Source organism: Lepidochelys kempii, chromosome 7, assembly GCF_965140285.1.
Source record: "Lepidochelys kempii isolate rLepKem1 chromosome 7, rLepKem1.hap1, whole genome shotgun sequence".
NCBI classification, from domain to species: Eukaryota; Metazoa; Chordata; order Testudines; family Cheloniidae; genus Lepidochelys; species Lepidochelys kempii.
Genome location: NC_136386.1, coordinates 76,172,125 through 76,196,447, shown reverse-complemented (window position 1 = coordinate 76,196,447; position 24,323 = coordinate 76,172,125). Strand labels below are relative to the sequence as shown.

The window sequence follows — 24,323 nt, the reverse complement described above, 5'->3', positions numbered from 1 at the left end:
CAAGTATTTTGTTGAAAGTTGGTATGTATGTACATTATCTCCTGCATTAGGGAAGATGTGGCTGAGATTGTCTGTTTTGATAAAAGTTGGCCTGATGTTAAAAACTTTGAGAAGTTCCGGTCCATTGAACAGAGTATTGGATCAAGAGACTTGAGTTCTGTTCCCTGTTCTACCATTTACCTTCTGCTTGACCTTGGGCAAGTGACTTCATCTCTTTGTGTCTAAATTTCCCTCCTTGTAAAATGAGAATAATAGTAATTAGTCTATTCCACAGCCTATTCCACAGCCAGTGTTTCTATTTTTACAAACTTGTAAATAGTGGATTAATTTTACTGGTGTATTTATGTACTCAACTCCAAACAGAGTATACTCATAATGTATTAGACCAAACTCACACCCCTTCCATGGGTTCGATATTAACGGGAAATAAAATAATAGCATAAAACACATTACTGCTTAAACTTTCTCCCCAAGCTTAGCTGTTCCTAAGATTTGCCTGGAGGGCCTCCCTGTGCCGGACCTTAACTTCTGGGTGAGGATCCAGTTGCCCTTATATTTTGCTTGAAAGTTACTAAGTCAAACTAATATCGTGACTCAGAAGTGATTTACAGTGTACCTTTGTGCAGGGTTCAGGCACCTGATAATGGGGTGACTCATGAAAGTCGCCCTGCATCCACAGAGTCTGCCATCCTAGTTACACTTGCCTTTTACTCTTGGTTAAGAATTAAAGGGTTTAGTAGGAATCATTTTATGAATTAATCATAAAGGCATTTAACTAATACTTATTGTCCATTTTATGTGTTTACTTTTAAAACTTTAAATATATAATGTGCTACACTTCTGCTTTGCTAATCCATCATAAATTGTGTAGTAAACAGAGAGTCAGAGATGACAAACAAAATAGACCTCAATTTAAAAGCTGACATTTAAAAGAAAGCTATTAACCTATTTAAGTCCCAGCTTTGAGTCACTTTTACTGAGTCATACATTTCTACTATTTTTTGGTAGCTATAGAGAAGAAGTCTTTTTATTTTGTTGGCACATGCAGTTATGCATAATGTTATATCAAGAACTATTGGTCCAGCCCTACTTTGCATTGAAAGTATTTTCTCCAGTATCTAGGATGCATTATCTGAAAACATTTCCAAGATGAGGAAATCAGTAATGTCGCTGTTTGGCCCCTACTTTCAAAACATCGAACAATTGATGGAATAAAACAGTAGCAGTAAGAGATGTTCTAAGTCTTACTGTCTCTGGGTAGAGGAGAAAGACAACTAAGTTGGGGCGAAATTCATGACTGTGCAGAGAACCCACACAAAACCTGGTCACCATCTGCACAGGGATGAGTACCAGGTATTAATGCCAGCAGTAAGTTACTCTTGTTTTCTTTATCCAGCCTCAGAGAAGGAGCAGTCAGTGGGAGAGAAGTTTGTGGGGGACAGTGAGGTGGGAAGTGGTTAATGTGGGGCAGTACATAGAGGTGGGGTAGAGACTCCACTTGGGCTCTGCAAGCCCCACTTGTTCCCTCTTCAGACTAGCAAATTACATACCCCACCTTGTTACACTTGAGTGCTCAGTCCCCTATCTTCTGGGCACCTGCAGTGTACACTGATCTGCTGCCTCTGTGGAAATGGTTCACTCCAGTTCACTGGTTTCACTTTCCTTAGCACAAGGCACTTAGACAGGTTTCTAATAGAACCAAACTGAAGTGTATTTAACAGAGCTTGAGATAAAGATTCAAACAAAAGCAAGTGTAAGGATTTGGAAGCATTAGATTATAGCTAAAAATGTAAATACCATATATAGCTTATCCTTATTAACAAGTTACTTTCCTGTTTAATAAGATACATCTCACCCATCAATGTGTTCTTGTAGCATTTGTCCAATTCAGAGAGCTGGGACCCACTCTTCATGAGATTCCCCCAGCTAACAATCTCCTCCTCCTGTAACGGATAACCGCTTGGGCCATTTCTTCGGCTCTTAGCATAAGAACGGCCATACTAGGTCAGAACAAAGGTCCATCAAGCCCAGTATCCTGTCCTCTGACAGTGGCCTATGGCAGGTGCCCCAAAGGGAATGAACAGACAGGTTATCATCAAGTGATCCATGCCTTGTCACCCAATCCCAGCTTCTGGCAAACAGAGGCTAGGGACACCATTCCTGTCCATCCTGGCTAATAGCCATTGATGGACCTATCTTCCATGAATCTATCTAGCTCCCTTTTGAACCACGTTATAGTATTGGCCTTCACAACATCCTCCGGCAAGGAGTTCCAGAGGTTGACAGTGCATTGTGTGAAAAAGTACTTGCTTGTGTTTGTTTCAAACCTGCTACCTATTAATTTCATTTGGTGGCCCCTTGTTCTTGTATTATGAGAAGGAGTAAATAACACTTCCTTATTTACTTTCCCTATACCACTCATGATTTTATAGACCTCTATCATATCCCCCCTTAGCTGCCTTTTTTCCAAGCTGAAAAGTCCCAGTCTTATTACTCTTTCCTCATACGGAAGCCGTTCTATACCCCTAATCATTTTTGTTGCCCTTTTCTGAACGTTTTCCAATTCCAATATATCTTTTCTGAGATGGGGTGACCACATCTGCCCACAGTATTCAAGGTGTGGGCTTACCATGGATTTATATGGAGGCAATATGATATTTTCTGTCTTATTATCTATCCTTTTCTTGTTGATTCCCAACGTTCTGTTCGCTTTTTTGACTGCCCCTGCACATTGAGTGGATGATTTCAGAGAACTATCCACAATGACTCCAACATCTTTCTTGAGTGGTAACAGCTAATTTAGACCCCATCTTTGTATATGTACGTCAGTTAGGATTATGTTTTCTAATGTGCATTATTTTGCATTTATCAACATTAAATTTCATCTGCCATTTTGTTGCCCAGTCACCCAGTTTTGTGAGATCCTTTTGTAGCTCTTCGCAGTCTGCCTGGGACTTAACTATCTTGAGCAGTTTTGTATCATCTGCAAATTTTGCCACCAAACTGTTTACCCCCTTTTCCAGATCATTTATGAATATGTTAAATAGGACTGGTCCAGTACAGATCCCTGGGGGACACCACTATTTACCTCTCTCCATTCTGAAAATTGATCATTTATTCCTACCCTTTGTTTCCTATCTTTTAACCAGTTACCAATCCATGAGAGAACCTTCCCTTTTATCCTATGACTGCTTATTTTGCTTAAGAGCCTTTGGTGAGGGACCTTGTCAAAGGCTTTCTGAAAATCTAAATACACTGTATCTGCTGGATCTCCTTTGTCCGCATGCTTGTTGATCCCCTCAAAGAATTCTGGTAGTTTGGTGAGACATGATTTCCTTTACAAAAACCATGTTGACTATTTCCCAGCAAATTATGTTCATCTATGTGTCTGACAATTTTGTTCTTTTACGATAGTTTCAACCAATTTGCCTGGTACTGAAGTGAGGCTTACTGGCCTGTGGTTGCCAGGGTCACCTCTGGAGCCCTTTTTAAATTGGCATCATATTAGCTATCCTCTAGTCATTTGGTACAGAAGCTGATTTAAATGATAGATTACAGATGACAGTTAATAGTCCTGCAATTTCACATTTGAGTTCCTTCAGAACTCTTGGGTGAATACCATCAGGTTCTGGAGACTTGTTACTGTTTAGTTTATACAATCACAAGTTGTTGTCACTTAGCCTGCTCCCCCTTTCCCTTCTGAGACCTCTTCAGGAGTTTGTTTGTTTGTCAATATAAATCTCCAGTATGCATCTAGTCCAGTCTAGTAAACTTCTGCATCTAGTCCAGTGAACACAGGCTGTCTCCATGGATGTCCACAAACATCTCATAATAACGACAGTCAGCTAGTTCTTAGCTTTCAGCAGAGACCACACACAACCCTCCTTTTGTGAAATATTAAGAAGATGTTCAGACCTGCCTGGGTCTGTCTGTAACACCTAGCTCCTGGGGTCAATTGATTAAATGAGAATCTCAACTCTCATTTTTTTATTCTGAAGTAGTTTTCTAGCCCTTCTAGTTGCAGAGGAAAGCTTGGAAATGTGACCTGAGTACACCCTAAGGCTCAAATACCAGGAGGCAAAGGAAACTTTAAAAATCAGGAGGATTTTTAAGCCAATCTCATGATTTTGCTGCCCTGGCTCATGATATGTGGATGCTCTGGGTAATGGGGAAATAGCAGAGGGTCTAGGTGGAAGAGGGGTGGAGAGGGGTTTCAGGTACCTGTTGTGCAGAGGAACAAGAATTGGACCAGATGTGGCCTGGAGGGTGATACTGATTTCAGAAAGAGGGAAGAATTGCAGGGAGAGTGCTGTTCTGAGCAGCTGCTAGTTGGCAGACCTGGAAGGGGAGTCAGTCCCCATTGTGACTGCCTGCTTTGTTAATTCCTTTCTGTTCTATTTTTGTAGCAGATAGAAGCTTAGGCGTAACTGTAGTCTGTCTCAGGCAGAGCACCAGGGGCTAAAAACTATAATTACAGCTCCAGTTATGACCAAATAAAAATATTGGGACACAAGGGACAAAATTTTCAAATTTGGATGTTTTAAAATCTATGGATCTTCTTAACTTTAGGCACCCAGATCTGACAATGTTGGCCATTGCTCTTTAAATACTAGAGAACAGAAATGTGTTCCTCTAGTTCTGAACCTTTCTGCACATTCCTACTTTTAGATTCCAATATTCAGTACCAGTTTCTAAAAAGGATTGGAGGTATCTCCAGAAGAACAACAAAAACAAAAAACCCAATCCTCCTTTCCCTCCAATTTGTATAAAAGAAATAGACACCGTCCTTGCAACCTTGACTGTAATTTATTGTTTTTCATTGGCTCTGTTATCACTGTCTGAGTGTTACTGAAAATTGTGACTGTACCCAAAATTAAAAAGCCCTCCTATAAATTAAATAAGACCATCTGTCAGGAATGATCTTTGGCTGGTTGGTTGCAATACTGGGAGATGAAAATCATTTTTAAAATTAAGAGCAAAACTTTCTTGAGTTTACTTCCACACATCATGATATGAAACTGAAAACGAATTTCACAGCACAGCGGAGAGATTGGAGGGTCACAGGGTCAGCAGACACTGAGTCAGAAAATACAGTGTCACAAACAGCAGACAGCATGATTCACAGCAAATAATTCAGTTGCTCAGAAAAGGAAAAGTGATTTTCATATCGCTCCTGACTCAAAGCTAGGAGAACTGATAAGAAAGTGGCTCTACCACTTCCAGCACAAATATCTTTCCCATATGCTTCTGCTTCACTTCAAGCAGATCTACATAGGAAACAGCTGAGTCACAAATAGTTTTCATGAGACACAAGGATTTATGTGAGAAGAAATAATTTGCCCCAAATCATCAGTGGTTATGAAGCAATACTAGATCATGGATGAGAAAATTCTTATATTCCTTCATTGTTGTATGCCGTGTTTTTGTGGCTGTGTTGGTTCCAGGATATTAGAGAGACAATATGGTTGAGGTAGGGCCCTATGAAATCTTCATTAACGAGAACATGGATGGAATCGCGGAATCAAAACAATAACACAGAATCCAGTGCTTAAAAAAACAACAAACCAACCCAGCACAATACAAAAAATAAAAATGTCTCCTTGCTGCAGCCCCGGTGCCAGAGGAGCTCTCTCTCCCCAGCCCCTGTCCCAGGACCAGAGGAGATGGAATTAATATTTTTTTTAAATGGAAAAAACCAAAATCAGAAAATAATAAATCCAAAAATCCACAATAATGTACTCAGAGTGTCACAGCTAAATACAAGGTGGAACAGATGTTTAGCATAAGTAGTTAAAACATATTTCAAGGGACCAGGGCTGAGAGGTCAGATATAGAGTGATCACTTTGTGAAAAGTGTTCACCTGCAGGTGATGTGGTATTTTTTGTCTTTTATCATTTTTCTGTGTGAGTTCATTTGAGAACATGTCATGTTCCTGTTCTAGCTATGGACTGGCTAGAGCTTGCTTATACACACCAGATGTGTTTATCATAAGACTTTTTTAATGGTCTGCCAGGTATGGCCGAGGTTCATTTAAGTAAGGTGGTTTTATAGACAGTGCTTCCTAGTGGCTAAACAGTATAATAGTTTAGCATTCCGTTACATCTCCGCCTTTAAGTTCTACGTTCCTAACAGTTACAATATTTACACTATCAGGCTGTCTTTGAGGTTCACTAGAGATCAGTCTAAGTGTCTCTGAACAGTACGGATTTTCTAATTTCGTGACCCAAAAGCATAAAAGCTTGGTCATTTGACCATCTATTAGTTGTAGTGACCAGCTATGGTTGGTTTGAAATCCTTGAGTCGTCTTCTGCGTTGCCATGTGCAGAGTTTGCTCTGTTTCTGAGGAACAAACTGTAGATGTCAATGGTTTCTGCTGAAGTCTCCACTGTTGGTGTAGTGGGGCAGTCACCCTGCTCCGGCTCAGAAAGGGTTAAAAGCCAGCCCTTGGAGAGGGCTGGGGCAGAAAGCCAATAAGAAAAGGCTGGGAGGCAGCCAATCAGGGCCAGGCTGGGCCCTATAAAAAAGTTGCAGGGCCAGAAGGCAGTCAGTTTCTCTCTAGCTTTGGAGAGAGATGGATCTAGCTGCCTGAAGGAGCAAAGAGTAACTTGGACAGAGCGGTATTGGGGAATGGGTTGGCTGAGCTGTGGAGCTCAGGCCTGGTGACCTCCCAGGCTAAGGCCTGACAGAAAGGCCTAAGGAGGTACTGGGGCTGCAGAGGTGCAGCCTGGGGATAGGCAGAGGCAGCTGGTCCAACCCGCTTGCCAATGATGACTGGCCAACACAGACTGCAGTTTGCCCCAGAGAAAGGGGGCTAGATGACGACTGGCAGTAGCCACTGAGGCAAGGTGGGCATAGGGGGAGGGGATTTCCCTGGGAGGGAAGACCTAGAATGTGGGGGCACTGCTGTGGGGCAGCACCCCAAGATAAGAGGGTCTGGGGGGGATGCAGGGGCCTGAGGCAGGAGAGACACCAACCAGCAGGAGGTGTTCTGAGTACTGGAATTGAGCTAATTCCTGGGCGACCAGCAGGAGGCGCCACGCGGTGAGTGCTCAACCTGCTACAGCTGGTCTTGGTCACAGGTGATCTGGGTGCGAAGTTCTTTTCCTTTACAACAGCTGGAGTTGTCCATTTTCTCCATCCAATTTGTCATGAACATGGTCACCAGGTTCTGGACCTGGCAGCTCTCTAACTGAGTGATGTCTGTAGTAAAATTGTTCATAAGCTCTTTTAGCCCTTTTATCCAGTTTGTCTAATCGCTTCCTGTCTGGCCACTTTGGAAATTTGTTCTTTTCCAAAGCTGGGACAGTAGTTCTGAGTTGTGCTGGACTATATCCAGTAGCCACTAATGGTGTTGATCTGTAACTCAGAAGAGCAAGGAATAGATCTTCCTGCTTCAGAGGCAGCTCTGGGGGTGGGGGGGCTTGTGAAGGCTATTGCCATTCCAAAATTTACCTTAGTGCCCTCCCCCCCATAGCAGAGCAGAGAGAGCGAGCAGTGGCTGCTAGCCAGGTGCCCAGCCCCAGCAGCAGCGCAGGAATAAGCCTGCAAATGCTCCTATAGATATCACTGAAACAGACACACTAGAAAGGCAGCAAAACAGAGAAGGCCCAATTCTGCACTCAGTTATGCCCATGTACCCCTTGAAGCACAATGGCCAAAGTTAAATAGGCCGGATTCTCCAGTCCTCTAAGACCACTTTGCATCACATAAGCATAATCTGTACTATGTGACTTTAAAGCAGCCGGAGAAGGCCTGTGAACTTCACCACCTCCTACACCAGCATCTTCTTTAATCCCATCCAGTATAATGGGCAAAAGAGGACGTGTCAAGGGCCTGCTGGGTGTGGGCCATGGGCAAATCAAAGCCAGTGACTTTGCACAGATGTAGCTGAGAGCAGCATTACCTTAGTTTATTTCCTACATGGAAATGGAAACAAGCGAACTGGCTAGGATATAAACATATATTTTCAAGCTTCTAAAAGGGGTTCTCCCTACAAGGCAGTGGTGGAGGGGAGTTAAAATAAAGAACAATACATAGGTATGTAGTTACCAGGAGTGCCTTTTTAAATTTAAACAACTGAAATTAGTTAATCCCCTGTGTTCCAATGCATATCATTGCTTTCCATTGGGTGGGTCTCTCCTGAAATAACTAACTCACAAAGGAAAATGTTCGTATGTAATTAGGAGGCTAGTTCAAACATATCTAGATAAGAGATCACCACATTATTTACTTACACTGTCTATAGATTCCCTTTTTTGTGCTACAAAAATGGAATATTGTTTGAAAGGACTGTGCGCAAAGTTTTTATTTCAATAATGTGTTGTCTCTTATCCTAGTCATTTTACATTCTCTTTATAAGTAACTGTAGAACATATCCTGCTAAGAACCTGCCTTTGGGTGAACCAGAATTTCCTTTTTAAAAAAGTATTAGTTTTTTTGTTTTTTTTTTATTAAAGTGGGTTAGACACATTTTCAGGCTTTTCTGAAGAGCTAACTGATTATCAGTGCTAAACTGAAATGCATCTTCTTACTGAGAAACTGGATAATTAGTTGGTTTAAAAAAATAAACAGGCAATAAAAATAGGGATAAATAGAAATAGGAGAGAAATAAAGAAGGACAATTTATCATAAAGAAAATAAACCATTGACAGGATCATGGGAAAAAAAGTATTTCAGAAAAAATATTTGAAGACTTGCATAAAATACACACCAACATGCTTGGTTTAAAAAAAATATGGACATTTGTGTAGCCAGGGCTAAACCGTGGGTCTGGGTCTTAACTGAGTTTTATTCTTTACACAGAGTGAGGTCAATTAGAATGGATCTGACTAAAAACAGTATACGGGTCTCAGGATTTGTTGCTCAATTAACACCTTTAAAAATACTGTAAGGATTATCACCCTCAAAATATTGAAATACAAATATCTCCAATATGAACCACAACTACCAGATTCAATTTCTGATGACACCATGAAATATGTGAACAATCAAAAGCAGAAAATCTGACATGCTAATGAGAATTAAATAGTCGTAGAAGAATCCATATTTTACATGTGTAATCTCATAAACCCACTTACCTTGCCCAAGACTTTCATATTTTCAGTCACCTCATAAACTTGAATGAGTTGTCTTAAGTTCAGATGGATCAAAAGTAATAAATAATGAGGCCGTGATGGAGACAGGATATAACACGCAAGCAGTTGTTTGAAATAGCAGTAAGTGTGTACAGGGAACTTGACCACAAAAAGGAGAAAACATGTTGTCCCAGTGATAGGGTAAGCTCCCAGTTAAGTGGTTGAAAATATTAGTCTTGGGCTAGTGAAGAGGGTGTACAGAATACAAATTCAAGCCATGAATTCCACGACAGCTGATTATTTCTGGTCCCAGGTTACAGAAGCGAAATTGCCACAGGTTGTTTCTCCCAAATGTCCATAAAGGAAGGAAGAGCTGTCATTGTCACAACTCCCCTGGACCTGCTTGTGACTCCATGAACTAAATCCTTGGCATAAATTGAGTGACTTATTTAACTCAGTTTTTTTTTTTTTTAAAATCTGCGCACCAAAAGAGAGGCTTACTAAAAGGATGAGCAGGGTGAGACAGCAAATGTGCCGTTCCCAAATAATAACTTATTTGCTTGTAAAAAGCAAAACAAAACACAAAACGTTTAGTGCAAGCACCACAACAATTGATTAAAATGAATTATGGAAAGTCAGACGAGATAAAGCAGATTGAGCAGGACGTTAAACAAAGCAGTCAGTTGTTTGTGAACTCTGTGGTTCAAAGCATATAAGCTGTAACAGTGCCTTGGGCCTTCAAAAATGTATTAATTATAATGGAATCATTTCATTTTGCTGATATTTAGTAAGCAGGAGTTCACAGCTATCCTGTACAGAATCTGCACACACCTTTGTGTACATGTTTGTAGTCCAAACTTATACCCTTTTCTAGGGTTTGGCTTTATTAGTAACTAAAATAATAATAGAAAAACGTTAGCTTAAGCCTTTTCCCTGCAGGACCACCTGTGTCCCAGCCTTTAGTTGCTTCTGCGAGAGAGATATTCTGACCCTATCAAAGCCAGGTTGGAGTTAACAAAATATATTTACCACTCTACCTGAATCCTGCACTTTTATGTAGGGTTCAAGCACCTGACCTCAAGACACAAAACGTTCCTTCATCCCTTGGCAGGGTTTTAGAACCTATTTCAAATTTGCTTTACTAAAAGAAAACCCGAGAGAGCTTTTGACGCTGGACCTGAGACTGGTCTCTTATGCTGATTTTATTGGAACTACTGATTGTAGTAACTGAAACTGCATAATACTTCTACAGAATGGAGAAAGTAAATCCCATGAAGGTATGAGCAGAGTAACAGCTGACCACTACCCACTGCTAAAGATTTGCATTTGTACCTGAATGATGCACTAAAGCATATGTGATAACTAATTGAATTTTTGTTTCATGGGATGAGTCTCTGCAAAATTTGAGAAACTGATTTAGACCCACAAACTCCAAATACTATTTGAACCATACATGGTATAAGTTTAGTAAAAACAATTGAGGATAAGAATTGTGGTACTCATGAAATGTCTCTGCTATTATTGTGTCCTGTTTAGGGTGGGAGTAAGATACTCCGCGTATCAGGTATGGCCCAGCTGAGGGGCTTTTTTGTTTCTTCCTAGACCGTGTCAATAGGAGCAACAGTCTGTAGTTTACTGTAATTCATGAACAGGAAGGAGATTGTTACAGTACTGTAATAGCATATTGCAATCTAGCATTAAATGTATAGTCTCTGATTTGATTACATGCTGAGACGTTTAAGGTCTATCTTCACCAGCCAGCTATTATTGCTTTGCATCAAAGAGCTCTTGGGAGGAAGAGAGAAATAGGATAGTGAAGGGAGAAACTCTCAATGTGTTGGAAGATCAGTCTGACTTGCTGCTCTAAACTGTGAATGTGAATCAGATGGCTGGGATCAGCTAACTTAAGCTACAAATGTGGGCCAGATCCTCAGCTGCTGTAATCTGGCATAGCTCCACATGGAGCTACACTGATTTACCCTAGCTGAAAATCTGGCTCTGAGAGAATAGTCTTTCTTAGTATTTTGACTCCTCAGTTTCTGGTCCCCATCAGAACCAGGAAGGCTAGAGGTAAGTGAATATGAACATCAATGGAAAAAACAGACATCCGCAATTTTTCTGAGCTTAAAAAAAGGTTTGGGTTGAATTTTGGGTGAAGGTCTGCATCTGTCTGTACTTTATCTGAACTAGTTTATAAACATCCCTAGGACAAATCCAAGGCTGGAATGAGAGGGACAGTGGGGAGCAGAGGAGAAAGTCAAGTGCCCTTTGAAAATACACAGATCACTGGTACAGAACCACTAGCACATCAGAGAGGTTCTGTTTATACGTCACTACAAATAAACTCTGACAGTAAGCAGCAATTGTGCTAAGTACATATTGCTTTCTGTGCATAAGTTCTTCTAACATCATTCTTGCATTTGACAGGATTTATTGGTTTGTTCTCCTTAGAGTTCCTTTTATTGTGGCAGTTTGTCATGTACACTTTTAAGGTAGGTGAAACTATTGGTTGAGCAGCATCTTATTGTTCGTTATTTGCAGTAGTGGCTAGAGGCCCCAATTGGGTATTGGGGAGGTCTTACAAAATGCCTGATCCCACATAGGTCTTACCCTGACCCACTATGAAGAAAGGAAAATGTCCACATGCATTTTGATGTTTTTCCAAGTAAATAGTTTACTCATCAGTTCAGATTCTCAGATAACTAATGATTTAAGATCTGCAATGGGGCACCCAAAAGCAAAGTCTACCATTTAAGTAGGGTGGATTGTGTTGCGTTTTTTCTTCATAGAGAAAATTAAAGAGGATCTGTCAGCATGACCTTTATTTTGGATAAAGAGAACAGCAAAACATAAAACAACAAAAGTAAAGAGCCAAGAGAGAGCACATAGTGTATATGCCTCCTCTGTGCTGGTCTGCATTGAAATGAACACAAAATGGGTGCATGGCTCTGTAGAGATTTAAAGGTGCAATGCACTGAAAACAAAGGCATTAACGTTGTAATTATAATATACCAAGATTTACTTACGCTCTTTCTTGCTCTCCACCCTTCAATTTTTGAGAGCTTGAGTGACTAAGAGTTATCAGTTTCACTATTACTTTCAATTTTGCATTTGAAAATATTGGAAAAACCTGAGATACAAACTTAAATCTGGCATCCTTACCATATGGTTTCTAAGTACATGACAAATGAATAAATCAGGTGATTGCAAGAAGAAAAGGGATACTCTCTTGTGTTTAAGGCACTGGACTGTGCCCCAGGTGGAGAAATGTTTCTGTTCCTGGTTCTGGCACAGATTTTTCTGTAATGTTGGTCAGAACTATCATAATGCATACACACAATAAAGATAAATTAAAGATGCATGAGCAACCTTAATTCTGGCATGTCTTAACTTCTGACTGCTTGGCTTTCCAATTTTAATATATTTAATATATTTTATATAGATATTAATAATTTTGGTATTCCATGTCAATGTAATTTCTTTGCTCTTTTATGAAATCTGTAGCCAAATGTTAGTGAGAGTGTAAGGAAAGCATGTGTGACCTGTACCTTCACCATCAGAGACATTGGAGAGAACAGAGGGATGTAAATAGCTCTAGTGGTTTCCAGCAAATGCTGGACAGACGATAGAATAATTTTAATATTCTGATGTTCTGCTTGGCCGTCACCTGGGAAGAGCAGCCTTCTCCTCTTCTCTTCCCAACACACGCACACACATGAAGCGAGAGGGCCGACTGATGCTTCAGTCAGAGGATCCAACCACACAGAGTGGTTCAAAAAGGTCATTTCTACATCCTGTGATGATTTCTTTAAATGAGTCATGGAAAAGATCAATACTTTTCTGCCTTAAGTAGTAATCCTTTTTTCTAATGTTGTACTGATCTGCTGAGGCATTCTGGGCACATCACACAGCACTTTTACCATTTGTAAAGCACTGATCCAATCAGAAAAGTTGTTGGGCTTAAGCCACCATGGCATTAATCCAGTTTGAATTTGGTGTATCTCCCACACAAGCAGTATTGTCATATGTGCCTCCCTGTCGGTGACCACACCACAGCCCCTTTTGGGATGACTGCAGTCATGTTAGGGCTATTGGTTTGACCAGCATCCATTGTTTATCTGGCACAATGTGGTTTGACTAGAAACCCAATGCATGGTGCACTGGGATGCTTTGGAGTTGTTTATATGAGATATTTAACTCTTCCAAGGTTAAAGACCCATTCCCACAGTCTTGAGGTAGACAAGACTCCTTAGCATGTTAATTCAAGGCTCCAAATAATACAGGAAAAAGCATTATTTTTCTGGGTTTAATGCTAAGAATTTTTTTGCATCACCAGTGACAACATTTCAAATTTGTGGCAGTTATTTTTATATTTATTTGTATTGATGTAAGGTCTAGGAGCCCTAGACATGGACTGGGACCCTATTGCACTTGGCACTGTACAAATGCTGCTTCTTAGAGGACACATTTTCAGCTTTGGCCTCTAAGTACACAAAATGTTATATAAAATGTATATGCAATCCGAAACTCTGCAAACTGCTTAAGCAAACTTCAGGATGTAAATGTCCAAAGAGCAACTATGTCTGCTTCAAAATGTGAAATGCTTAGTAAAGTGCACATCAAAAGACCTTATATGTAAATGTACAGGCCCGGATGGTAAACCTTAAAGTCGCACACAGAGGTGAGATTTCATCCCTCCTGTATGGCAGAGTTGGGCAGCTGACTCCATACCACCTTCCCCCATTTCTATGCCATTCTAGTAGTTGACGGTTCAACTCTACCCCAGGCAGAATGATCTGAAACAAAAACCACAGGGGAAGAATGCTCTGGACTAAAGTCATTAATGACCTAATGAAACCTAAACCAATTTAATTAGGGAATGTACTTTGCAAACAGTGACTTTTGCTCTACAAAATAGGTTTATGCATATTTTACTCCAATATCTGTGGATGCTCAATCTTTAGAATTTACTATGCAAAGTCTGTTGGGGGCATTCTGTTCTGTGGAGGACCATTCCAGCTAGAACTGGTTGAAAATTTTGCAACAAAACAGATTTCTTTCTGAAAATGCTGATTCAATTAAATCAAATGTTTTGATGGAAATCAGGTTTCCTGCTCACCTGCATCCCCAGGCTCTACAGCAGCCCACTTGGTGAGGAGCTCAAATGAGAAATTTTCAAAAAATTCTATTTTCAGTTCTTCCAAACCAGATTTTTTTTTTCAAAAAAATATCCTTCATGTGAAATATGTTGCGTATCTGATTTCTTGTTCCATTTGGAATGAAAGTTTTTTTGAAAATGGAAAATTTCCCACAGAATGGGAATTCTGGTTCTTGCACGGTTCTAAGTCCAATACTTTCATACAGGCAGGTGTTAGATTATAAAAAATGTGTGCAGATATTGGTGAGCTGGCAGATGGAAAGTTCAGTTTCAAGTATGTGCCTGTATAATTTTTCATGTTCACTAAGGAAGACAGTAAAACACCCTGAGAAAATGTGCCCCTAAATTTTTATGGGATTATTTCTGTATAATTTTATGACAGCAACTCCACATGTAGGTTACACAGAAAGCTTGACTGTGTATCTTGTTTGAAGTGAGACAGCAAGAGCATCTGAGTGCTGTCTTCCATTGCTATTCACATGATGTGCTAATTAGGTCACTGATAGAATCAAAGATACAGAAAACTGGAGTCACTGCTCAAAACTGGCTTCCTTGTATAATCACTGTGTTTTGGTTTAATTTGTCTAAAAAATGTTCTCATGTCTCTGCTAACATTATCCCTGCAAAGCCAGGCTGCACATCAAGAAAGCAGAGCGGTGCACATATGAACGTTTTGTGCAGCTGGCAGAGTGTTCAGTATTTATCACTGCAGAAAACTGGCGTGTGATTGCTTACTCCCAAGGCTTTTGCTTGGTTTATACCTTGAGTGACTGGGGAATCTATCAAATTTGTTTTCTATTGAAACAAATATATTCTGTCATAACCATGACTAAAGAGGGAGGTAGCAAACAAACTGATATTAAATCTGCACCTCTGGGTCCACAAAAAGTATACTGTGTAGTACAGAAAAGTGCCCCACCAGTGTGATTTGAGGGACATAAGAGTGGAAGTAAAGACTTTGCAGGAGCATGTGGGGTTGGAAGCTGCTATTTGGCAAGACCTAGTGCATCCCAAAGGCAATTATTTGCTCTTTAGTATTTTTATGAGGTTCAGGGATAAATTAACTCTGGCAGGGATTATTTGAATCCAGAGGAGGGGAGGGGATCCATCAAAGACAGGGATATCATTCCAATTTCCCTTTAGTTTGACGATGGGATTTTAATAAGGTCCTCCCAGAAGCCCCAGGGAGTTGTCTTCAGTGCATCATTACATACATCCTGTTAGTGAGCATTTGAAGTGTTCTGCATTCTTTTTAACTTCAGTACAGTTGTATGTTATAAAATAGAGTGCTAAATGTAATTGCCATTTATGCAGCATTTCAGTAGGAGTAATCTTGGGCTGTGAGGAAAATCAGATTTTAAAAAAAGACTGCAATCACTGCTAATCACACTCTATAGGACTGTGCCGTACTTTGCATCATCTGACAACAAATCACCAAATGGAGAAATACTAACTCTCCCAGTGCACCAGAGAATTCAGATTTCCCTGTAAATATGTATGTCTCCTTCAAATGTTCCTGAAAAAAGAGTTTAATTCCCAGGACAAAATTGTCATTATTACAGACTTAAAGTTGAAATATTTCATTATTTACTTCAGGCAAAAATCTGTGGTGAGAACATGGTAGTTTTCTCAAAACACAAAATCATATCCTGGAAATTCCAAGGTAAGGTTCCACTTTGTAGAAGAAACCAAACCATTAGAAAGTCTGCGGATGCATGGTTAGTCACTTCGACAACCACAGCCTTGCAAACCAAGCACAAAGGAAATACATTCCTTCTCCTCACAACCTGTAGTTTCCATATGCTTTCATTCTTCCCTCCCATTTCAGATGATGTGACCTCCATTGGCTTTCCCTGTTCTGCTCTTCTCAGACTGAATCCACCTTATCCTCCACCTATGTCTCCCTGCCTCCCCTTGTTCCATCACAACCTGGGCCATGTACTTTTTGCAGAGCAGGCATTGGACTGCTGTGTGTTTCTAGTGCCTACAGATGACTAACAATGTTCATAATGTGCACATTGACCATGTGGCTTTATTAAATATATGAAAAGTGTGGTTAATATCTAAATAATTCCCAACCCGAAAACAAGTAAGATCAACAGAATAAAAATGAGGCTGCATATCGAGAAAGCAGAGCTCTGCACTTGCACACATGAATATTTTGTGCTTCTGGGCTAGTGTTTAGTATTTGTTACTGCAGAATAATCATGATCAACAGAATAAAACAAATATGGAGTTTCTAGTCAAAGCTGTTTTAGAGCTATGATAGGACAGAAATATATGAATGAATTTTCAGAAGTAAAATCTCATTTTATTTTTGAATACTCATCTCTCCAAAATGCACAAACTTACTTGCTTGAAAATTTCCAAAACCAATCCTCTGAGTGCCAGCATGTGAGATTTTAGATGGTTTGATACTATTTTGCCAAAATTGTGGTGGAATCAATAGTGGGTATTTAATGGGAAGGGTTGGCTTTTTTAGAGAGAATGTGTCTCTCCAAAATTATGATTTTACAAAAATATATAGAGCAGCGAAATTGTCTAAAGCTTGAAAATAATGCAACACAGATAAAACTTTACTTGCAAATAACAAGATGAATATGAATAATTTTAAAAGTTGAAGTTATTAAAAATAAGTCTTGAATTCTGTGCTTAAATCCAAAGCTGCATGTACAGTAGCAGATTTTTTTCTCAAAGCTTGAGAATGATAGGTACAGTGCCTTATCTATATGTTGCAGTGAAATGTACCTGTGTTTTAGTACATTGAATTGCCATTGTATATAATTCAGACCAAAACAATTCAAATAGCTATACTGAAAATTAGGAAGTAAGGTTTGGATTGTGACTAGCCATTCAAGGGACTAATGGAGAATAAAATCCCCACCATTTTAGGTGGTCATGTTAGTGCTCCACTCTTTGACGTTCCAGATATGGAGGGGAAAGGGGAATAAGAGCAGGGGCTGCATGCCCAGAGCAGGGGGGAGGGCATGGATGGGGGGAGAGCAGAGAGAAATTGGGAGAGCCAGCAGAGAGCCAGAGCCCGTAGGAAATCTAACGAGTAGAGGTTAGTTATTTCCATCTGGGAGCAAGGGGAGATCAGGGAAGGAATTATGAATCTGTGAATCACATTCCCTTCCTACAGTGGCTCCTGGGCACAGTGCAGCATAATCAACCCAACCCTAAACCTAGCCATAACACAATTAGTGATCCAGTTTTCACTAGAATCATAGAAATGTAAGTCTGGAAGGGATCTCAGTAGGACATCTAGTCCAGTCCCCTGTACTGAGGCAGGACTAAGTATTATCTCGACCATCCCTGACATTTGCTTGTCTAACTCAGTGCTTAATTTGTGCCAGGGCTTGCCAGGACTGAGCCCCGGCACCTCTAGCCGTGACGGTTTGTAGCCCCAGCATCTCTGGGTTTGCTGCATCAGTTATGAATGTAAAACAAATTGTTTTAGCCCCAGCATCTTTCATTACAAATTAAGCATTGTGTAACCTGTTCTTAAAAACCACCAATGACCGATATTCCACAACTCCCTTTGTAATTTGTTCCGTTGCTTAACTACCCTTACAGTTAGGAAGCTTTTCCTAATGTCTAACCTAAATTTTCCTTGCTGCAATTTAAGCCCATTACTTCTTGTCCAGTCCTCAGTGGATCTAAAGAACAATTTACCAACCTCCTCTTTATAACAGCTTTATAACACTTTTTTGTACTTGAAGACTATCATCATGTTCTTTTCTCCAGACTAAGCAAACCCAGTTTTTTCAATCTATCCTTGTAGGTCATGTGTTCTAGACCTTTTTAATCATTTCTCCAACTTGTCCACATCCTTCTCGATGTGTGGTGACCAGAACTGGACACAGTACTCCAGTTAAGGCCTTTTCATATCTTGCTTACAAACAGTCCTGCTACTACATCCCAGAATGATGTTAACCTTTTTTTGCAACAGTATTATATTGTTGACTTATATTTCGTTTTGATCCACTATAATCCCCAGATCCTTTTCTGAAGTACTCCTTCCTTGGCAGTCTTTTGTATTTGTGCAATTAATTATTCCTTCTCAAGTGCCCATTTGTCCTTACTGAATTTCATCCCGTTTATTTCAGACCATTTCTCCAGTTTGTCAAGGTCATTTTGAATTGTAACCCTGTCTTTGAGAGCACTTGCAACCCCTCCCAGCCTAGTATCCTCTGGAAACTTTATATGTGTATTCTTAATGCCACTATCCAAATCATTTCTGCAGATATTGAATAAAATTGGACCCAGGACAGATCCCTGTGGGACTCCACTTAATATAACCTTCCAGCGTGACTGTGAACCATTGATAATTACTCTGAGTATGGTTTTCCAACCAGTTGTGCATCCACCTTATAGTAGGTTTCAGAGTAACAGCCGTGTTAGTCTGTATTCGCAAAAAGAAAATGAGTACTTGTGGCACCTTAGAGACTAACCAATTTATTTGAGCATAAGCATTCATGAGCTACAGCTCACTTCATCTTTCGTGAGCTACAGCTCACTTCATCTGATGAAGGTGTAGCTCACGAAAGCTTATGCTAAATAAATTGGTTAGTCTCTAAGGTGCCACAAATACACATTTTCTTTTTGCACCTTATAGTAGGCCTTCTCTTCTGTGTATTTATTAATGTGGCTCTTTTTTAATAACCTGTTTTATAAGAGAAAGTTTTTACCAAATGATTTTTACAGCAGTAGCTTTTTCATGGAGAGTCTTTCCAGAAACACTGGCTAAAAGCATCCTCCAGTCCAAAATAAATTAAATTATGCCTGCAAATGAGTCACAAACCAGTGTAAAATATATGCTTGGAAAGCAATTTAGTAATAGAGGTTTGACATTAAAAATAGTTTGAGTAATTTAAACAGTTTGATGGTGCCTTTCAATGTAGGGGTCCTCCAATCCAAATCACTGCGAATACTATGCTCCTTGAGGAAAATCACTCAGAACTCCATATTAAGGTCAAATTGTGCCTTAAGTAACAGCAATGTAATCCCATTTTATTTTAGTGGATTTATTTAGGGTATGAATCAGCAGGGAATTTGATCTAAATTTGTGTGTAGGAAAGCAGAGATTATATTTACGAGACCATTTTATGCCCATCCCCCCCAGGTTGTGAAACATTTTCAGCATGTCTGCGAAATACATAGGATCTGATTTTTAGCTCTGCCTCAACCAAGCATTTGTTTTTGTTGATGCAATTTACTGTCCATAAGTAATGGCTCCCACATTAAATTCAAATACCAGCAGTATTGTCAACGCCAAGCATTCAGAAATCAAGTCAGGCCCCCAAACACCATGAGATTGATTTAAGAATCATGGGATTATTAATCTAATTTAAAATATTTAAAATAATGCATTTTATGTTCTTTTCTTTTGCCTGCTGGTGCCTGAGCCCTTAGGCTCACAGTAGCTTCACATTTTCAAACTTTTCTCTGGAACCATGAGGCCTAGAAACCAACTTTAAAAAAAAAAGAAAAGAAAAAGAAAACCTGAGACTCTTATGCAATCCCTTGATTCCAGTATCTGGGGCCTTAAGAAAAACACCAAATACCATGAGACTTGTGATAAAATCATGAGAGTCGTAATACTCTAGTGGCTAAGCATCTAAGGCTGTGTCTACACTACAAACTTTGGTAGACGCAAGTTACACTGACATAAAACCACAGTTCGTATATCACTTGTGCATTTGCATACTTGGTTCTTTGCATTGTCACTGTGTGCACTCACCAGGAGTGCTTGTGTCGATACACAGTGTGGAGCACCATGGTAGCTATCCCAGTGTGCAAGCCGCCAGCACACTGTCTTTTGGGAAGTTTTGGCAATGCGTGGTGGGGCAGAAACAAGACATGCAGGGGTGACTGGGAGCAAGGGGTCAACTTCCCAGCATGCAACTGTCCCCATCACATAATGTCATCTATATCCCATAATTTTCATGCTTTTTAAAAAAAATCCCAAGAACCCACGTGACTCACCACCCCTTGCTGTCTGCCACCAGTGACAGAAGCATCTAACCTGCACAGCTCTGCCCTATTGTGAAAAGAGTTGCAAGAACGGAATGCATAATCCTCTGGTATTTGCAGAGTCGTAGGAAGAATGGCATCATTGGGGAACTTGACAATTTCTTGGAGGACAGATTGCTGTGGTGTTACCTGGGGTTCTTTCAACCCAGAGCTCTTGGTAACTTTTACTCTGTGTGAGGTGGTGTCAGGAAATAAATCAGGGGAGACACGACCGTCCACGATAGACGGCTGACACAAACAGGACAACACAAGCATGCTTTCACTTAAAGCTAAACTTTACTTAGTCTCAAGCACTTATACACACGTCTGCAACAGGTTAGTAAAACACCCCCAACCCTTGATAATTACCAAAGCTGAGTGTGGCTCTCGAGTGGCACAGCGGTAATCCATCTGCCAGTGGGAAACACAAGAGGCATCCAGAGAGAGAGAGTCCAGTCCTGAAGAGTCCCCCTACCTCAAACTTTTCCCCCTTATTTATACGTTAGTAATAGAATGACATGTCCCTTAAAGCAAACTTGTTAAGTAAGCAGTTTCAATGGTCAAGTGAGAGGTTCCTTCTGATTATCAATTAACCAGGTGTGGGTTTTTCCAGAGTTTGCAGCCCTGAGGCCCCAGTAGACATTCCTGGGGCACATTCTGCTCTTCTAAGATGCATGTATCAGCAACTTCAACACAATTCTTATCCGGAAGGACGCGGGGTCAAGCTGCCCTCTCTGTGGCACCCACCCCGCTTGGTTAAACTGAGACTGCTGGATGGCCAATTTACAGCCTGCTGACTTGGCTGCTTTTAGCAATAAGCCATAGTGATTTTAGGCACTTTACTGGTTTGCCAAAGTCTCCCTATACAGTGGGACACATTTGGCACAAAAAATGAGTGTGTGCTAATAAGATTTGTGTAAGACACAAAGCTGGGAAGTATTGCCAGCATGGCATAGCCAAGATGATCTTGAAACCTGGAGTAACAGAAATGGAATTAAATGTAGTGGTGCAAGGTACAAGATCATGCACTTAGGTACTTACGTTCTGGTTTATAGCAAAAATTCTTGTTTTATCAGTGACTGTGGCAGAGAAAGACCTGGGTTCATTGGTCAATGACAGGATGACTATGAGCCATCAATGTGAGGCAACTGTGAAAAAACCTAATGCAATTCTAGGATGCATGAGGTGAGAGATTTCCAGTAGAGACAAGGAAGTGTTATTACTATTATACAAGGCACTGATGAGACCTCATCTGGAATACTGTGTGCAATTCTGGTTTCCCATGGTTAAGAAAGATTAATTGAAAGTGGAACAAGTGCAGTGAAGGGCTAGTAGGATGATCAGAGGAATGGAAAACCTATCTTCTGAGAGGAGACTTAAGGAGCTTGGCTTGCTTAGCCTAACCAGAAGAAGGCTGAGGGGAGATACAATTGTGTTCTATAAATACATCGGAAGGATAAACACCAGGAGGGAGAGAACTTATTGAAGTTAAGGGTCAATATTGGCATTAGAACAAATGGATATAAACTGGCCATGAACAAGTTTGGGCTGGAAATTAGACAAAGATTTCTAACCATCAAAGGAGTGAAGTTCTGCAACGGCCTCCCAAGAGGAGCACTTGGTTCAAAAAACTAACTGGTTTCAAGACTGAACTTGATAAGGGTATGGAGGCCAATGGCATGTGGCCTGTCTGCGGCTGCTAGTAGCAAATATCTCCAATGGCTGGAGATGGGGCACAAGATAGGGAGAACTCTGAGTTACTAAAGAGGATGCCTTCCGAGGTGTCAGGCTGCTGGGTTTCAGGGTCTGACTAATCACCGTATATAGGGTCAGAAAGGAATTTCCCCCCAGGTCAGATTAGAAGGGACCCTGGGTTTTTTTTGCCTGCCTCTGCAGCATAGGGCACAGATCACTTGCTGGTATGAATTAGAGGAAATGGTGGATTATCTGTAACTGAAAGTGTTTAAATCATGATTTGAGGACTTCAGTAACTCAGCCAGAGGTTAGGGGTCTTTTACAGGAGTGGGTGTTTGAGACTCTGTTGCCTGTGATGTGCAGGAGTCCAGAATATAAGATCATAACGGTTCCTTCTAGCCTTAAAGTTTGAGTCTATAAAACAATATGCATTGGGTGAGTGAGCTCGGAAGAGACAAGAATAAGAGACCACGTCAATATTATTTAAGGGAAGGGGAATTCTAGCTGCCTTGTCCTGATGTGGCTTTGGATCCTCATTCGTGCTAACCATGATTGTAAACTGTGCTCACACATCATGCTAGCACAGGCTGCTTCAGTGAGTGGGAAGCCCCGCCTCCGAATCTCTGCTTGGTTTCTTGCTGTAGTCTGTGCAGTACCATCGTCACACATCAAGAATGCTCGTAATACTCCATTATTTGGCAAAACATGTAGCAGCAAGAATATATTTTTCTACTGTAGGATGATCTAGCAGTATATTTATCAGATTTCTAAGATGCAGGTAGACAGGAAACTCCAGGTTATCTCAGAATCAGCACATTTAACTGTATCCTGATCTGACCTCTCTAGATTTATAAAACCAGGTTTGCAGACACTTTACTACAGGGTTAATCTGGATTTTGCTATCCATTCCTCTTTCGCAGAAGCAGTTTCCATGCCGCTCATTTAAAAATCCTCTGTTCGTTTAGCACCCCTTCCTTCCAATTCAGATTAATTTTTTTCACAACTTCCCTTGGAGTTTGGCTATCAGCAGAATTTGTAAGAGACAACTGAAGAAAAGTCTCATGAGAACCTTAATTGGTCATCCCTATTTGAAGTAATAAACACAACATAGTGTATAAGGAGCAGACTGCTAATAAATGTTTAAAGAATCAGAATACCAAACACTTGTATCAATGTGCTAGAAACCCCAGTTGCTATTTAACAGCATAGTTGTAACTGCAGAGTGCCTGATCCCTTTCTGAGACTCTCCTGGCAACCTGTGTTCATATATTCAAAGCACTGCTGGATGGGCTTTGTGGTTTGAGAGTGTTGCAGGGCTAATCCCTCTGGTTCTTTGATTATGAGCATGTGCAGAGCAGCCCAGCGTACGGCATGTGCATGTAGAGCTAACACAGAGCCTTGTGTTGCAATGCCATGTTTCCGTATGTGTTCCAGCAACTGAAAAACATTTGGGGAGGCTGCCTGCTTTATTGACTATCTGATGTTTTCTTGTTTCTGTTTCAGCATTCAGGATCATTCCTTCAACAATACAGCATTAGCAGAGTAAGTGAATAAATATATATACCTGTACCATTAAATAAGAATATGTTAAGCAGGGCAGAGAATAATCTTAAATACTATTTCCAAAGTGAAAAAGCTTTTTGTAACATTTTATGGGGCACGGTCTTCTGTGATTTTAATATTTATTGAAAATATGCTGAATATGATATAAAACAATATTTACATATGGTTAACTATCCATTAGCAATGGGGTAGCATTATGAAAGAATATCTTTGTTGCTGTTTTCTGCCTTATATATCTTACATGTGTTTGAATATATGATTGTATGTATACTGTACATCTCATGAGAAAATATTGCTAATTCTTCTTACTGATGATCATGACAAGCAGAAGTGTCAGTTTTCTAAGAGCACATGGGCTATGCTTACTGTCAGCATTGGCAAAAAATATTTGTTAAGCATGTTTTGAGCAAAACACTACATTATTTAGACAGGTTCAGTATCTGAATGCAGTTTCCCTTTGCAATTAATGCAGTAAACTTTTTACACGCACTTTCCCCCCACTTTGGTTTTAAAGAAATATGTTTTGGCTTTTTATCTTAAGAAGGTGGACAGACAGCAGAACAGTAGAAAACATCGTAAAGTTACAAACACTGAGATGCCATTAACAATTTAAAAATTAAATATACTTCTGGTTTTCCTTAAAGGAACATGCTTTAATTTCAGATGTGATTATTCTGTATTATTCATTGACATTAGTATAGCTCTTTTTGGCTCTGAAAAATATGCATTGTGACCCTGTTTGTGTATTTTATCCCCAAATTTCACACACACTTGATTATATTTCAGAAGACTGCTCAGCTAAATTGTGGCCAGCAGT

General features: G+C 40.2%; 1 protein-coding gene and 1 long non-coding RNA gene across 8 annotated transcripts in view; one reads left to right on the top strand and one right to left on the bottom strand.

The window, feature by feature from the left end:
• LOC140914767 (uncharacterized) overlaps positions 1-20,742 on the bottom strand; it is a 73,098-nt gene extending 52,356 nt beyond the window's left edge. For both annotated transcript variants that reach the window (XR_013636073.1, XR_012159976.1), the window contains exon 1: positions 20,618-20,742. This is a non-coding gene — a long non-coding RNA (uncharacterized LOC140914767). The remainder of the gene's footprint in view (positions 1-20,617) is intronic.
• The window catches only part of FAM13C (family with sequence similarity 13 member C), a 199,984-nt gene that overhangs the window by 80,073 nt on the left and 95,588 nt on the right, over positions 1-24,323 (top strand). For all 6 annotated transcript variants that reach the window (XM_073353371.2, XM_073353370.2, XM_078853799.1 and 3 more), the window contains one exon: positions 23,447-23,485. In XM_073353371.2, the coding sequence (XP_073209472.1) occupies positions 23,447-23,485 (39 nt within the window). The remainder of the gene's footprint in view (positions 1-23,446; positions 23,486-24,323) is intronic.